Consider the following 18,533-nt stretch of genomic DNA (forward strand, 5'->3'; position numbering starts at 1 on the left):
GCCTCCTCCCAGGATTCTCCCCCCCGCCCCAGAGGGAAACCAGTGCGTGCCTGCCCCAGGGCCGACCCCGCACAGGGAAGCGCCACGCGTGCTCGCGCGCCTGCCCCGAAGCCAGAAAACCCTGCGCGCGCCTGCCCAAGGGCCAACTCCCCCGGTGCAGGGAAACCCTGCGCGCGCCTGCCCCGGGGCCGACCCTCCCGTGCGCACGCCTCCCCCGGGGCTGACTCACCCCTCCTGTGCGGTGCAGGGAGCCAATGCTCCCTCCCGCAACACACCCGGCAGAGCAGCTAGCGCTGCTTCCGGAATCACCGGAAGTGGTGCTAAGCTGCGAGACTTCTGTCCATCCCCAGGAAGCCTACACTACCTCCATTTTCACTTGAGGTAGGTAGTGGGGCTTCTCGGGGGTGGGAGGGAAATGGGGGCGGGGCAGACAGGACGCCTCGCGATCGACTGATCGAGGCCTCGCGATCAACCAGTCAATAGCGATCGACCTGTTGGTGACCATGGGGCTAGAGAATGTTTCATTCATGAACAGCTCAAACTACACTCTCTAGTCTACTGAAGCAACAAACAGCTTATGTTTTTAAAATACACAGAGTAAAAGTAGTAATCTTCGAATCAGGAGCAATTTTGCAGAAGGAATTAGATTTCCAGTATCAAATATGGCATCACTGAAGAACATAAACTGTGTTGCAGAAACCTTGTCTTTTTATTTGTATTTAAGTCAACATTCAAAGCCAACATCGTGGAACTTTGTATTGCAGAACCAAAACTTTTGAAAAGACCTTCTCTGTTGAACATCTCCACCTTCCAGCTTTCTTTAAGGAACCCCCAAACATCAAGTCTTGACTGAAAATTGCATTGTATTCAGCACAGCATTTTAGCTACTGGTCCTATTAACTTTAGTCACTTTGATATTTTTTAAGGCAGAGGATGAATCTTCTGATCTTACTAATATTTTAAACGTTGAAGTACAGCATATGAGTCTAATAAACACGTATTTACACAAATAGTCCTAATGACTTCATGGGACTACTTAGGTGAGTTAGGATTACTCACATAGTCCTTGCAGGATCAGGTCCTGAACTCTTTAAGGTTAATATGAACAGGTGCATTATCCAAATACAGAATTCTATTATTTAAATTAGAAACTAAATAGGTATATCAGAAGTAGAGGTTGATGTTGTGACGTACCCGGCAGGGTCCGCACTGGCCCAGGGGGAGGGTTACCCCACTGGGCACGGAAAAGGGCGCCACGGCCAGAAGCGGCGGGGCCGATCCCGACTGGCCAGAGCGAGAGCGTGGGGGAGCCGGGACAAGCCCGCGGCGGGGTAGGCTGACCCGGGTGCACGCCGGGACGAGCCTAGAGGGGAAGACAGGGGGGGGGTGGAGCTAATCCCCCTGACGTCACTCCTCGGGCGCCTTGAAAAGCGGCCGGAGGACGCCAGCAGCGTGGGAGCAGAGAGATGGCCACACTAGCTTCCAGGAGCACCAAGCCTCTCACCCCCCGGGCGAAGAAGGACGACTCCAGCGGACTCCGGATCCTGGTTGGACAGACCCAACGGCTCTGGCGGGGTGAGTAACACAGCAGGCGTCCCATTGGGAGGGCCTGAAGGCAGGGAGTGGAAGGAGCCCGGGGCAGGGCACCTTTGGGGCCCGTGGGCAGACGAGTTTAGGCCACTGCCTCATCTGCCGTGGAGGGTGGCTCACTGACACCATACTCCACTTAGGTCCCCGGGCTGGGATCCGGAGGAGAGGGAGGGCAGGGTGAGGATAGTGGTCACACCCCAGCACTGCGGATGCATAACCGCCCGTTGAAGGGGCGGGAAAGGGGCAAGGACCCCAAGGCCCGCGGTCGGGCTAAACCTCTAGCCTCGTTAGGGGTGACGCGGTGGAGGGTTCACGGAACCCCCTTTGACAGCTAAGGCAGAGGGGTGGTCGCACCTATCCATTCCACCGCAGGCAGACCCTGTTTAGGGGTTCATTGGACAGACCCAAGGTGGTGGGTTCACGGAGCCCCCCCCCTCTATCTCCCGGGGGAGAAGGGGAGTGGTGCTCGCACCCGTAAGCCCGCCACAGCCATGTTTAAATTAACTATCATGAAACTGATCCTGAATGCTGATGAGATAAACTGACTTCTCTGGTATATTGTGGACTTCTATCTCATTCTCAATTTGTGTTTTCTTTCTATTTTATTGATGCCTGCAAGGTGCTAGAAGCCTTGGGATAGGGATCCTACAATGTATAAAACTGTATAAATTGTTAGAAGGCAAGCAGAGATTGCAAAATGCCAATAAGATAATGCAGGTCCCATATTTACCACTGTCTTACATAATTCAATACATTTTTTCACTAAATGGATACAATCATATTTCATTCTAAACTACAAACAATGGCAAATTTTGGAATTTTCAAAGTACAGTAGACTTCCGATAATCTGGAACCTTTGAGACCTAGGTGGTGCCAGATTATCGCATATGCTGGACTATCAGGAGGTACGATATGCTGTGTATATATATGGTTATATATATAAAACCAGTTTATACTGTATATAATGTGTTTTTAACCCTTTTTATTGTAGCACAACCACTGTCCAGCATCACACAATGCCAGTGGCAGACTGACTCAGTCCCGTCCGGTTTCGCTCGGTTTAGCTGCTGCCACTGCTGCCTTGTGACTTATTTTTTGCCGAAGCTCACACACTAGGCTCTTGCCATTTTGATGCTGGACTATCAGGAGTGCCGTACAATTGGATGACGGACTATTGGAGTTTTACTGTAATCAACAGATTATAGCTCTAAAATGATTGTTTTACTCTATTTTAGGATTTTCAGGGAATAAGCCTCAGATTAAAGATCATGACCACTGCTGATATGCTCCTTTGCTTGTTTTTAAATCTAACACCTTCTCAGAGCTATATTCTTCCTTCAGTCCTGAAACTCTGTTTTATATTAAAATTGATCATCCATTGTAATAAAAATGTTGGCAGTAGTTAAGAGGGTTGCAGGATTTAGTATTTAATCAAATACTCTGAATACAGATTTCCAGATTTTGTTAATTTAAGGTGCGTCTACACAGCACCCTAAACTCAAAATAAGATACACAATTTGCACTACACAAACTGTGTATCTTATTTCGATTCTATTTCAAAATAGCTTATTTTGAAATTTAGCGTGTCTACACAGCACCAAATTTCGAAATAATGCGCTATTTCGAGACATCCTTTAACCCTTGTGGAACAAGGGTTACAGGGATGCTGAAGCAGCGTGCCCGTTATTTCAAAAAATATTTTGAAATAACGGGCGGCTTGTTAAAACGCGGGGTAGCTATTTCAGGATACTGAAATAGCCACGCAGTTTAGACATACCCTTATTGTTTTACTCTTCTTAATACAAGATTTACAGGGGCTTTGATAAACACACCATCTAAACTAAAGTTATACAGACTAAAGTTTATCTTACTACCCTTCATTTTTGTTAAGTACCTTTATTTCCTATGAAATATTACTTCTTGAAACAATATTCCTTGTTGAGTAGCATATCTCCATGCTTTTAATAACAGTACATAAGAAAGCCTATTTTACTCTTTTCCTCAGCAGCAATAACTGAGTACAGCCATCAAATAATGTGATATTATCAGAATAGGACTATGGCCATGGTACAAAGATATTAACTTGATTTTGTACTACAAATGCAGAGAAAAAGAAAAAAGTATTAAATATTATCTCAGAGTTAATTTGCTAACAAATGACAAAGTCCTGGCTGGGATGATTTCGTGAGGGTTGGTCCTGCTTTGGGCAGGGGGCTGGACTCGATGACCTTCTGAGGTCTCTGCCAGTCGTAAGATTCTATGATTCTATGAACAAGTGATGCAATACTTACTCCATGCCTTGTGCAGTCTGCCGTGCAATATCAATGAGTTTGATCATTTCAAATTTGGTCTCAATGATATGCAAATGGTGATACAAACTGGAGCCCTCACACCACTGTGTAACAATAGCCAACTGTGGCTTTGTTGAATAACCCATGAAAAGTAGAATATTCACATGTCGTGTTTTCCTGTAGAAGAAAATTTTCATTGGAAATCAATGAAAGCGTTCATGGAAATTTCACAATTCAGATGTTGTGACTGCCTTTAGAGGTATTAATACACAAAGGCAGGGTTTCATCAAGGAAATATAACAGCCTGGGTGTACACAGTTTACTAAACTTTTTTTCACTATATGGAAGGATTTATAAACACATCTGACCACAGATGAAGAATTGCTCACTATTCAAATTTATCTTTAGAAAGGAAAAATTAGGAATAGATACAAAATACCTCTGAAAAATGCTAGCTATGATTTCTGCTTCTGAATATTACGATAAGGGGAATAAATTTGAAATAGAATACACAAATAACTCCTGAAGCGATGTAAATTAGAGATGTTAAAAAGTGGGTAATTGGTAACTTTGTAACCACTGACCTGGTGTGCGCTGGAAGCCAGCTTTTAAAGCCGGATCCTGGTGCATACCAGCTCCTGCTTGCCAACCCCTACCCTGGAGAGCTGACTGCCACCCTCAGCTCCTGCCTCTAAAAGCAGGGCTGGCATGTGGGAGCCAGTATGTGCCAGGAGCTGGCTTACAATACAGAGGTAGCAGCGCGGTGAAGCAGCCAGCTTCCTGGGAACTAGTGCATGTCAGTAGCTGGCTTTTAAGCTGGATCCCGGTGCGCACAGTTCCCTCCTGCCATCCCACTCCCAGGGAGCTGGATGCTGCTCTGTGCTGCTGCCTCTGATAAAGAGAGGGCAGTAAGCTCCCTGGGAGTAGGTGTGTGCCAGGAGCCAGCTTTTAAGTTGGTTCTTGGCACATACTGGCTCCGAGCCCCGCTACCACTAATAAAGAGCCAGCAGCAGGGGGCAGCGGCCAGCTCCCCAGAAGCATGGCAGGAGCTTATTGGTTAACTGTTTAAACAGTTATCCTGTTGCACCCCTAATATAAATGCATATTAATGATCTAATGTCATCAAAAAGATAATTAACACATTCTTACCTGAGCACTCCTACTTCATTTTTGAAGGCCTGTAACTGCTGAGGCGTTGGTGCTGTAACATTCAACATTTTCACTGCTACATCACCTTAAAAATGGCCATTTAACAGACAAAATTAAGATGTACGTAGTATACACAGTTCACTCAATGAGCAAATGCAACATATACATTTGGAAATCTTTATTCAATAAGAGATGGACCTTTCAGATTCATGAATGATTAGGATTAATCTTTAGCATGATAGTTTCTTTATTCACTAAAATTAGCAAAAGTTTCAATATCATGCATTTTATCTCGTACTTTGTTTAAATGAAAAAAATAAAATAGACAAATTCCTCTATGAAGCTCGGAAATAGTACTTCGCCACAAAGATTACATACCATGCCACTTTCCCTTGTAGACTGTTCCAAATGATCCAGATCCTATCCTTTGTCCAACTGTAATCTGCCCATCTGGTATCTCCCAATCATCACTTGAGTCCCGTCGACCAAGGGTTTTCTTTAAAAAGAAATGCAGCTGTAGTAATCTTCATTAAAACGAGTTTCTTCCTTACTAAAAGCTACTTCAATGTCGTTCTAAGTCTGAAGCCTTAACAGGTCATTTATCATCAAGCAAAATTTATTTTCATTTGATTTCCAGAGCAAATACTAAGTAATATTTTATTTATAATTTAATCTTTACTCTTAAATATTTGTGATTTTCTTCCAAGATGAGCACATACTGAACCTCTGTACTTTAGCATACAGGTGCACTAAACAATTTCCTATGGTGGAGGCATTCATTACTGAGTCAGTTTTCTGGTAGCTGTCACTAGTAAAACTGAGATATTACTAATAAACCAAAACAACTCATGACTAGGTTGGAATTATAGTTAAAATTATAGTTATAACAAATTATAGTTAAATTGTAAATTTTAAAAATCTAGTAACTTTCAGGAGATAATGCTAAATCTAGAATCAGGAAGCTAACATTTGTGAAATGTGAGAACATTTTAAAAGTTTTTCTCTCAGGTAGATCAGCCCCATAGGATGAAGCATACAGAAACTTTTGGATGTCAATTAAAATACCTGCATATACTGAATGATTTATATCTGATTCATTCATCAGTCCAAGCAGACTAATGTAGTACTATTATTTATTGGCTTAATATATATGTTAGCAAATATCAATATCTCCAGTATAATTCCTTTGATGAAGGAATAAGGATGTCTAACACAAAAGCAGTGAAGCATAGCTTTCTTCCCTTACCATTCTATTCCTATCTTCAGAGGATGAGGATGATTTCCTCTCTCGCTGTGGTCCAGGGGACTTCTGTAAAGCTTTCACATTGGTAAGGGACCCAGGCAAGGAAGCAGGCGGAGTGGCAGACAAACCAGTGGTTGAACCTAAATTGGAGAGGAGATAATTGGAAGAATTTTATAATGAATATAAAAATTATAAAGACAGTTTATATATAAATTTATTGTATAAACATATTAAGTGCAGGAATTGTGTTTAAGATGCAGTATCTCCAAACACAAATGTAAATGTTAAGAATACAGAAATGTGCACTTAGTAATACTGTATTATCATCTGATTAATACTGAAAAGTCCTTTTCAGGAAGCAGGAAAGACCAAAATTTAATCGATAGCAAATTTCCTTGTATGCCAAAGAGTCTTCAATGGTGTGTTGCTGATTTAATAAAATGGCAGTGTCTTTGAACAACAAAAACACCACTGCACATTATTTTTTATATATGCAGTTTCTTTGATAACAAAAATAGAAATACAATAATTAAGTTAATAGAACCATCTTCCCAGACTTGCTGTTGACAACTTTTTAGGGTCCTGACAATTGCAGGGTGCAACAAATTGGAATTAAAATAGATTGACTGTAAAAGCTGGGGATGTTTTCCAGTTGAGTCTTCAAGTACAATCTCAAAAACATTTGGCTGTTTCAAAGCTAGCTGCTAGTAGAAAGCACTTATTTCAAAGTAGTATACTAAAGTACACTGGAGATTTGAAAGAACAAGTACTTTAGTTAGCTACTTGAGGTGTATTACATTAAATACAAAAGAGCAATCCATCTGCCTAGCATACAGTGTATGTAAACAAAGCTACACAGAAAAATGTCACTAACATCAGGATTGCATTTCAGAGCTCCAATGCCTATTTCTACAGAACACTTCAAACTAAAATATCCTATACTTACTAGTAGCAAGGTTAAACTGACACTCCCAGCATGAGGGACATAAAACAGGGCCACTTGTTAGTTAAATTTGTGCAGCTCTGCTAATCATTACATATCACCATACAAAATCTCCAGTATTTCACAGATGTTTTCTATTACAGTGGTGCTTGGAGAACTGGTACAAGCCACTTATTTTTCCTTCTCCTGATTCATGCAGCAGCTCCATTCTTGTTTGAAAGGAGACTTCCACTGTAACAGTATTAAAACTCCAATTCAAAACCTCTGAATTAACTCAGTGGTTTCCACTTTTCAGGGTATAGCAGGGTACAGAAGTCTGCCAGACCTTGGCTGCTACTGTCTTTTCAATTAGGTTTGATCTCATTGTTCCAAATCCCAGCATAGAAAAGGGAAGGCAGACAAAAGGGATATGCAAACCATCATGAAAACTCATCATAAAGATTGGGTAGGAATAGCTAGAATATTATCACGAACATGTGAAACACCAGTACTGATAAATGTGCCAGATGTCTTACTTAACCAGACATACACCAATAATTGGAAACCACTGATTTTGCACGGGTGGGATTTTTAAAAATTCTAATACTTCTATATTTCATCATTTTATTTTAATATTGTAGTATCTACGATTTGTGTGTTAAATGTGTCATTTTTCAGAATTACAAATATTTCAACTTAATTATCTCACATTTAAAGGTCAGATTCAATAAGCCTATAACCCTGTTAGATAGATTTTAGCTGTAATGTCAAAGTTCAATGAGAACGATTTCTTACTTAGAAGTAGGTAGGTTCTTATGCTCAAGTTTAAACATAAGATACAGAGATATCAACACAATACTCATGACAATATGATTACAGCACAAAGTTAGAAATGCTTTAGTGAATCCATCTGTAAGTAAACTAGAAGCCTTGTTTTTTCCATTTATTATAGTTTGACTACTTCAGGCTGTAGGAGTGAAACTTGTACATCAACTCGTATATATTTAATGCATTATATTGAATTACTTTTTATTTGTTTTATCTTGTCTCTCAGATGAAAATTGTATTGCAAATCCCTCTCTTCTAAAACATTAGTGGAACAATTCTCCAACTGTTTAATCAATAAAGCAGTGGTAGGCAACCTGCAGCCCATCCGAGTTCTATTTGTGACCCACAAGACATTCTGTTTATTGTTGCCCACACACAGGATTGCCAGATTCCACTGGTTTCCATTCGTGTTGGTTTTTCCTACTGGTATTACTCAAGTGACATGCATGTAAAACAAGGGTACGTGAAGAGAGGCGCCCGCTGATTGCACACATTGACTGTGAGAGCCGGGCACTCCCTCTGCATCCAATCAAAGCACTACTACAGTTTAGTTGGTATACCTTGAAAATTCTAGGTATGCAAATTCAGTTAGAATAACTACCTTCTCCAAGAAAACAGTCTTGGTTACAACAGTCTTGTGGCCCATTCACTAGCCTTAATTGCTCATTACTGCCATAAAGTGAATTGCTCTTAATATTCTAAAACAAAAATCTTTGAAACAGCCAGAAGAGTAGCATTTGGAAAACATACACAGTAGGCACTGGATTATTCATTACTAACTATCTACACACACAATTTTCCATGCCATTATTTAATACTTGGCTTCTTTAGCATTTGAAATCACACTAAGCGCTCTGGCATTTAATAGATCTACTGACCATCTTAGGCCCGATAAGAAGTCAAAACGATGGTATTATTTAGCAATTTTAGTGCACAAACAAGTATTGACTTCAATAGGGCTATGTAGAGAACTGTAATAATTGAACTAGTGTTTGATTTGGTTCAAATTAACTAGCTCCCCAACTTGATGTCAGTGCAACTCTCTGAAAACATATCAATCATAGCAAGTTGACACTTACATGATCTCCAAAAGCCTAAGACCTAACAAAATATCAAGGGAAATGTTTGCAATTGCATTTTATTTCTTACAGTAGTTTTTTTTTAAATACAGAATGTTAAATACTGAAAACTCTTACGGTACGTCTACACTTGCTCTCTCGTTTGAACTCAGGATGCAAATGTAGGTGACCGAAGTTGCTAATGAGGCGGGGACTTAAACATCCCATGCTTCATTAGCATGATCTCGCCGGCACGTTACTCCGCTCAACAGCTGTTTCGAAAGTGAAAGTGTGCATCAGGACACGTTAGTTCAAACCAAACTCCTTGGTTCGAACTAACGTTACTCCTCATTTTTTGAAGGAGTAACGTTAGTTCGAACCAAGGGGTTTGGTTCGAACTAACACGTCCCGGCACGTACTTTCACTTTCGAAACAGATGTTGAGTGGAGTAACGCGCCGGCGAGATCATGCTAATGAAGCATGAGATGTTTAAGTCCCCGCCTCATTAGCAACTTCGGTCGCCTACATTTGCATCCCTAGTTCGAACTAGAGAGCAAGTGTAGACGTACCCTTAGAATGTTAAATTGACAGTCAAGGAAATTCCAAGTTAAGGATGTCACTTTGTCCTTAGTCTCATTCTACTGAAATTTTAGGTCCCTCATATAAGCAAGCTATATTAGGGACAGTATGGAAACCTTAACTCTGAAATTCCTTGCTTTAGAACCTTTAAGTCAGATTTAACATACAGTAATCCCACATGTATAGAAGTGGAAGTGAGTATGTGAGAAAAGCACATTCAAAGCATACCAGCCAGGCCAAGCAAAAAATTGAGGTGTTTTGGTAAACTCACACACTTACATACACACAGTGTGAGGGTGAGGCACAAACAGCATCTGTGGTGTTACTTATTTTGTTTTGGGTGAAAACAAGAAAGAAGAGCCCAACTACCTCTGAATACTGGGCCAGGCTCAAAATCAAACACTATTTCACTGGGGACAGAATGTAGGAGGGGACTGGGAGTCCGGGATTGGTATTTCCGAAGGCAGCGCATCAGCTGGTTCAATGGGGCTGTTAGAGAGAAAGAGACGGGCAGGCAGAGACAGGAAGACAGACACACAGAAGAAATGAAAGAAGTCATGGGAAATAATTAGGAAGCTTTGACTCCTATTCATAGATTGCTTCTGGATTTTGAAGGGGAAAAAACTTATCCAATTATTAAAAACATGCTTTCAAGAAGGGGAATAGCCAATTGTTCTCAGATGCCAAGCAGACAGCTTATGACCAAAGTTAAAACTGACATGATAGTACGACATTTAAATGCTGGACATTATGGGCAAAACTTACTGAAAGCCACAGCTACCAAGACATACAAGATAGTCAAAATTGACACCTTCTTTTTCAGTAGGTTTATGGATTTAAGGGGGGGAAAAGGAGTGGTTCTATAAACCAGTATATGAAATAATAGCTCCTGAAAACACAAAGCAGGAGCCAGGTGCCACCATACTAGTTAACAAAATCACATAGCAAAGCCAAAGTCAGCTGTAGCTTAGATCTAAGTCACTGAGCTAGAGAGATCAGGCTAACTTAGACTTTGCTGAGAGGTGAAGCAGGTCATAGTTAAAAGGAGATAACAAGTCTCTTCACTATTTGGAGCTGGATGAGCGGTCACATACATCTCCTCTTTATTAGGAATAAGTTATGTCATGTCAAGTAACTAAGCACAGCAAAGGAGATGTTTTCACAAGACCTTGACAGCCAGTGCTTAGGGTTCTTCCTGTGGAAAGCAGGCTGCACAGTAGTGATTGTGAGCTCTGACATGTGAAAGAAAAATGATAATTCTGCCCTTTGTCACTAATTTTGCCTTAGCTCAGAGTTAATGCTATTACTTGTTTCCCAAGTTAACAAAGGCATGCAATGCAGTACAGCAAAGCAGCAGCTTCAGCTGGGGAGAGGGGACGAAGAAGCTCAAGTGTATCTCATGCCATTTAGAAGACACAGCAGTTCATATGGCTAGTTCACAAAACTTGTTGACAGACTTTAAAGGAAGTCTCTGATGACTCCTTAGATGGAAAGGTAGTGGCTGACTTGAAGGGCTTTGAGAATGAGATTGGAGGTTTAAGTGTATATTGGGGAAAATCCTCCAGGCTCCATCAGGAACAGAGGGGATTCCCCTTCTCTAGAAATAAAATTATTTTAAAATTAAAACATCAGTGACCATTTCACTTTCCTCCTTCCCTCTCCCCCACTCCTAGAATGACTGGTGAATGGCTGAAACCCTTATCAGACAGATGCTAAACATTATGGACAAACACATGTAAATAAATTTCATTGCTCTCTTCACATTTCTCTCTGAGTCTGTGTCTGGAGAAATGAAGTAGTACAAAGGGGACAGGCTAAGGCAATCGCGTAATTACTCTTAGAAAAGAAAATAGTTCCAAGACTACTTACCTCCTTCTCCTCGTAACCCCTGGTCTCTAATCAAGTCCTACAAACAAAAGCACAAGTGTATGTATCTGGTTCATACATTATTATTTGTATCACTGTATTCCTTGAAAGCCCCCATCAAGATTGCAGCTCCATCACACTAAGAATTGTCCAAAGAGTAAAATCCAGCCTCTGCCCTGAAGAGCTTACAATCTAATTATTACAATTATATGCAAATATATATAATAATGTATGAAACTTTAAGAAATCACTTAATTTCAAATACTGTAACTTAACACTAACCTGAAGTATAGGCTAGTTATAGATGCATACTTATAGGTATTGATTTAGGCCTACAATTAGTCAACATGAATGGGAAAAACTGAACCAAATTGGGAGTCATCTTTCCAGTTACATAGTGAGACACACAAAATGCTCTCGAATGTCACATCAAAGCCAAGGACACCAATTTTTTAAGTGGGTGATACCAACTCAACATTTTTTGAGGAAGAGCGGCTTTTCGACCAAGGAGGAGGTTTGCCGAAAAAGCTGCATCTAAACTATTTTCGCTTTCGAAAGCGAAATAGGAAGAAGATATGCATATCCTCTTTCGACACTTTAGCATTGTCTAGATGAGCACCTTTATGTTTTGGTAGCTTTGCTGCTAAATCAAAACCACTCAATCGACTACACTCAGTGATTTTTCAGGGGGCAGGCTAATGGAGAGGTAAGGTACTAAAAGCCAAGATTCAGGCTTTAGTACCCAATCAAGTCCAACTCACCCATTTTATCCTCAGCCATAACAATTTTACATTCAACAACACTTTTAATTCCATAGGAACAGCCATGGATACAGTGATGGCTTCCTAAAATGCAAATCTCTTTATGGCTACCTTGAGGAAAAATTCCTGGACAAATGCACTGTGAAACTAATTATATTCCTGATATACATGTTGATGCTGATAACATTTTCATCCTCTGGACAATCTAAACGCTTTAAGGCTTGGTCTACACTAGACCAGGAATGTTGGCCTAAGGTACATAACTCTAGCTACGTAAAATTTATAGCTGGACTCGGCTTACCTTAAGCAGAGCCTTGGTGGTGTCCATACTGCGAGAGGTCGATGGGAGCAAATGCTCCCATCAGTTTCCCTTACTCCTCTGAAAAGGAGGAGTATTGGATACCGGTGGAAGCTGTCCTCGGCGTTCGATTTACAGATCTATACTAGACCTGCTAAACTGAACGCCAGAACATCGACCTCCGAAGCATCGCTCTTCCAGTAAATATAGATGGGCCCCTACCGATTTCCCCCACAAAATCAACAACGACCATACAGCCATTAAACTTCCTTTAGTTCACTCCCAAACTAGCATCAATTTCTGGACACCACAACCAGATTCACTGATGTAACCTCACGGACAATTATATACATAAACCCACAGATAACCATGCCTACCTTCACAGATCAGTAACCACTGCAAACACATCAAGAAATCTCATCCACAACCAGGGCGTCAGATACCACAGAACTTGCTTTAAGGAGAAATTCCAGGATATACACCTTAATACATTTAAATCATCATTCACCAAACAATGATACTCCACCAAGAAGTGATCACATTATAGAATGGGCCACCCATATATCCCAAGAGAATGTGTTTCAATACAGAAATAAACCCCCTCCAACTGTACATCCCTAGCTATCACCTATCACCCCACACTGGAACACATATGGGATATTATGAAACAGTTAAAACCCATACTCAGTGGAGAAAAAAATATTTCCTGAACACAACCTCAAACTCTGTAAGCACATCATCAGAAGCAAGCTTCCCATAGACCAGGACCAAAGCAGCACCAAACCTTGCAAGAACAAGATATAAAACTAGTAGACATATCTCCACTGCTACCACAATCAATGCCCTCCAAAACACATCTTTCAAAATCCCAAATATGCCTATCACAACATGTAGTACACCTCATCCTGTAAATTAAATGCTTCAATATCAATTATATAGGTGAAATGAGACAGTCATTAGCTCTGAAATGAACTCTCAGAAAAATTCTAAAAGACAAAAGTGCCATATTATCTGCAGATGAACACTTTTCACAAAAAGAGCACTCTATATCTGACCTCTCGGTCCTCATCCTCAAAGGAAACCTGCAGACCTTCAAAAGATAAGCCTGGGAGCTCAAATTTACGACTTTGCTAGAAACTAAAAAAACCCAAGGACTGGACAGAGACACTGGGTTTATTACAATAATCTATAACCCATTAAATCTCTTCCCCTGTCTCCCCCCAACCATGTTTCTGCCCCTCCTTTCCCACTATGACTAGAGAAGTGTTAATGGGTCACTTCACCTTGGATGGTCCCTTGGAAATTTGTGTTAACTACTTATGCTAAAAAATCTGTTTCACCTTGTGTTAAGCTGTGATACTCTTGAATACATTTCCCATACCTGAAGAAGAACTTTGTGTAAGCTTGAAAGCTTGTCTTTCTCATCAACAGAAGCTGGTCCAATAAAAGATATTACCTCACTCACCTTGTCTCTATAGGATACAGGTATGTGTTAGAAAAACTAAGAAGATATTGGTGTTAGTAGTAGTTTGCAGTAGTAGTGCTGACCAGCATTATGCTTAGTTCATAACAATGTATTTGTCCTTCAGATTTTCAAATTGATCCTCCAAAATGCCAACGAATACAGACAAAAATAGACAATCAAAGTGTAGAAAAGTATTGGATGTTCAAGGAACATGTTAAGCATGGTACATGTGGGGCAATACACCATTTCTGATATTCAAAGCAGCGCTGGTAAATTCAAATTATTGCAAGAACCAGAGCCTCCAATGCTAGAAACATTATTCCCAGTGTAAGTGATACAAGAAATCAAACATTTAAAAAAAACATTTTCAATACTTAGGATGTCTTGCAAGGGTTGTTACTGGCTTTTCAGGATCAACACCCTGTGGAGTGTTGCTAGCAATAACAAGTTCAGGGATTGATTTAATACTAATTGCTTGTGGTGGTGTGCTAGTGTGGAGAAGTGGGAATTTGATTGTCAAGAGGGATTCAATATTATTTGTGAAGAGATTGTTTGATTTTTTTCCCCAGCTCTGACTGTAGAAAACTCTCCTCTGGTTAATTAGGATTTATGAAGATATAAGTAAATCAGCAAGGATTTTAAAACATTTGTGAGTGTATGTTACGACCTCAATAGCATAACTCCGCTGTTAGTGACCAAACTTGTATTGATACTTACATCAATATTGACAGGCTCTATTGTATTGATGTGCACATTGGGTGCTGAAGACGATCGGTCTCGTTGCCCAAACTGATTCCGATGATCTTCATCTGCTGGTCGGAAGGGCTGTGGGATTGGAATGGATTTTGAAGGAGAAGGACTAGGGAGAATTGGTGGTCTGAGAAACAAAGTCAAGGAAAAAAGAAGATTTAGATGTACAAATGGCTTAACATATTCCATACAGGGTGCGGCATATCCTTTTCTTTTCAATTATGATATGTAAAAAAAGATAATTTCTGTAGCAGGCAAGTACAAAGAACCGATCAAAACTAATTTATATTTAACAGTCTATGCCTGCCCTAGGATTAATTGTAACTAGTCCCTGCTGTGTGAGCTCCCTAATTACAAAATGGTGAAACAGAATGTTCTGGGGTTAAAGCATAAACAATCTTTACTGCATCTCGCTACCCCTGTTATTCGCTTTATGCTGGGAATCAATGAGTCCAAATTCACAATGCAGAGAATGGGCTGTTCCACAGCTTCTTATGCCAAGGGGCAAATGTGGAATCCCTTTCTTACTGGTAATCCAATGACAATTAAAAGTGATGTACTACATCAGTCTCCTGAGTCTGACTGATCTCTCAGAATAAAGTACATATGAGAACAGGATTGCTGCGCAGTAGACAGACAGACTGAAACTATAAGTGAGCAAAGGTAACAATATTACAGCTGTCATTGTAGTTAGAATTATTAGTATCAAATTAAAAATAAAAACACTAACTTTTGGCCTCTGTCTCCAGCAAATCACTCCGAACAATATTTTAAAATATGACTTACAAGTATTACAATCACTGAATTGGAGAGTTTTGACCTGAAACATGTAATTTGGAATATTTAGACCTGTTTTTGAGATGGAAAAGTAGCGGTTGCAGGTCATTCAAATGCTATTAACATCTTAACTTTGATTTGTAGACACTATCATTTACTTAGAGAAAATATCCACATGTGCCTTTTAATTAGTAAAAAGACAACATGTCACTTATCTTCATATTTCAGTTAAGGGTAGTAAATCAATATACGTCTCTTATTCAAGTCAAAGTCAATCATTGCTGGGTCTGTTGGTAAGATTTAATGAATTTAGGCAAAAAGTTAATGAGAAATACTTGCATTTTCTGAATCAAAGAAAAACTACGCTTACAGCACACTTAATAGCAGGTAACAGATATTTTGAATTAATTGAGACGTTTTACAGGGCAGTCCTCTATCCTCCAGGCTGATAGGTGAGTTAACCACTTCCACAAAGGCTAGGACAGGATAGGGCTATGGAAGAGGAAGCGAAGGACAAAGCAGCTTGCATCACCAACAAGATTCTATCATAGTCCCCTTCAAATAAATTATTTCTAATCTTTTATTAGTTGATCTTTAGGGGAATAGCATCCTCAACAGAGACAATGATTTTTTTAACCCAGAGAGGATATCTTGAAGTCCACCTTACAGGCAGAGCCATATTTATCCCATTTTTCTTTAGGGATTTTATACATTTTAGCACAGACCAAGAAATAGATGGCTTCTTTCAACCAAAGTATTATGCACCCACTTCTCTTTTCATCACTCCCCCGCCTTTGCCCACTGTAGCTTTATTGACCATGGAGAAACACTTCTTACCTGGCCCCAAGCTGTGAAGAAAGAGGGCAGGGGTGGTCCTCTCTCCCTGGGGCATACTGAACCTCTCATTCTTAGCCCCACCCCCGAGCAATGATTTAAATGAAGCATGTTAATTTTAATTTTATTTTCCAAAAATCAAAAAATAATTGTGTTAAGGGCCCAAGCAATGCTAGGTAATTTTTTTAATATACATGTAAAATTCTGACAAAATGACTGACCAGTTGTCCCTTTGGCTGCTCCACTGTAGGTGTGCTTGCATCCCTGCACTGATGATCAGATAACTTTGGTAGCACTGCCCATTCAGTCTGCACATGCACTGTCCCCTGCCACGAGGCTAACCAGAGATGCTCTGCCCCAGGCTTCCTGGAGTCAGCCGCTGATCAATTTCAGCAGCGGCTGAATCGGGGACGGCTGGGGCAGAGCAGTTGGGGTGCTGCCGGGTTGGTCCCACAGCGCCGCCCTTGGGCGCTGCGGGACCAACCCGGCAGCACTCCAGATGCTCTTCCCCAGGCGTTCCCAAGAGCAGCTAGGGTGCTGCCGGGTTGGTCCTGCAGCCCCGAGCGGCAGCGCTATGGGACCAACCCGGCAGCACCCCAGCTGCTCTGCCCCAGGCAGTTTCAGCAGCAGCTGAATCGGGAAGCCAGGTGCAGAGCAGCTCCAATTGTCCAGCAGCCGGAGCACTTCTAGGTTCCTGATGGTGCCGGACCATCAGGAGTGCCGGATCATTGGATGCCGGACCAATGGAGTTTTACTGTACTCTGTACTGTTAATGTTCCTGGTCCCAGGTAAATCTGAAGTAATCAACTGTGGAAAGGCAGGATCGATACGAGGAAACAAAAATCCTGTAAGTTGAGGGCCAAGAACCAATCTCTCTGTTCAAAAGATGGAATAACTGTCGTTAATATGATCACCTTGAATTTTTGAGCTTTGACAAACTTGTTTAGTGCTCTGAGACCCAGACCCACTTGACAATTTGATCTGAGGAAGTGGGTCTGGCCCATGAAAGCTCATCACCTAATGAACCATCTTGTTAGTCTTTAAAGTGCTGCTTAGTCCTGTCTTTTATCTATTAGATGTTATTCATTTCCAGTTGTGGAATGGAGCAAGGAGACACCCAAATATATGTTGCAGATTAGCAGGGCTCAACAAATCGCTGTATCCACTCGTCCGGGGTGAGTAGATTTCAGCTGTTTGCCCTGTTCACTGGCGCTGTGCGCATGCGCAGTGCCGGTCTGGTGCATGTGCGGTGCGGGACTGGCGAGTAGATCTCCCCGCAGTTTGTCGAGCCCTGTAGATTAGTTATCTTGAGTTGCTGTTAAAGGGAGTGATCTCTTGGTGACCTGATCAAAGCATCAAAACTGAAGTTTTGAGGCAGATGGTTGTGAATAGGGTGACTGAAGGAGGCAGATGCTTGTGAAGAGGAAGAATGGAGGAAGCAGATGGTTGTGGAGAAGAAGACTGAAAGCCTGACAGTTTGCATTTTGAAAACCTGATTTTTTCCTTTGAAGCTCATAGGATCACTGAGCTGGAAAATGTGCTGTGCAGGATTTATGTTGAGGTTCAAGACTAAATTTCCTTTTTTTGTACAGGTGTAAAAATCCCTAATGACCTGAGGAGTACCTTTGGAATCTCTGAAAGTATAGAGGGATGCATCCGTCTCCTTGGCAAACAGTCTGGTGACCCTCAAAGGAAAGCTGGACAATGACAGCCATAATGCTTGCCATGTAACAGATGTGGAGATGAACTGGGTTGCTGACTTGGCTGTATCAAGCATTGACTGAAGTGCTGTCTTGATCACAAGTTGTTCTTTGTTAACAATGGCAGAAAACTGTTCCTGACTATGGAAGCTGATCAATAAATGTGTTGCACTCGGAGTAACTCATGTAACTGTATTTTTCTAGCTGGCCATGATAATTTGCAATTCTAAATTACACTGTGGTGGATGAGTAGGCCTCTCTCACAAATAGTCTGAGATGGTTCCAGTCACTGTCATAGAGGGTGTATGTCAACTGGTGTGGATGACCTATGGATTTCATAGCATCCAAAACAATCAAATTAGGGAGGGTTGGGGAAAAAGGAAATTCCGTATCTCTAGCTAGGACACAATATTTCTTATCAG

The 18,533-nt window shown here is 41.1% G+C and overlaps 1 protein-coding gene across 4 annotated transcripts in view; it reads right to left on the reverse strand.

The window, feature by feature from the left end:
• The window catches only part of BRAF (B-Raf proto-oncogene, serine/threonine kinase), a 131,511-nt gene that overhangs the window by 34,669 nt on the left and 78,309 nt on the right, over positions 1-18,533 (reverse strand). For 3 of the 4 annotated variants that reach the window (XM_075939782.1, XM_075939791.1, XM_075939774.1), the window contains exons 8-13: positions 14,768-14,927; positions 11,530-11,566; positions 6,277-6,413; positions 5,409-5,526; positions 5,031-5,115; positions 3,882-4,058 (exon numbers count right to left, since the gene is read on the reverse strand). In XM_075939782.1, the coding sequence (XP_075795897.1) occupies positions 3,882-4,058; positions 5,031-5,115; positions 5,409-5,526; positions 6,277-6,413; positions 11,530-11,566; positions 14,768-14,927 (714 nt within the window). Of the gene's footprint in view, positions 1-3,881; positions 4,059-5,030; positions 5,116-5,408; positions 5,527-6,276; positions 6,414-10,029; positions 10,150-11,529; positions 11,567-14,767; positions 14,928-18,533 lie in introns of all 4 variants that reach the window. The other variant, XM_075939797.1, reaches the window with a different exon arrangement.

Source organism: Pelodiscus sinensis, chromosome 1 (assembly GCF_049634645.1).
Source record: "Pelodiscus sinensis isolate JC-2024 chromosome 1, ASM4963464v1, whole genome shotgun sequence".
Taxonomy (NCBI): domain Eukaryota; kingdom Metazoa; phylum Chordata; order Testudines; family Trionychidae; genus Pelodiscus; species Pelodiscus sinensis.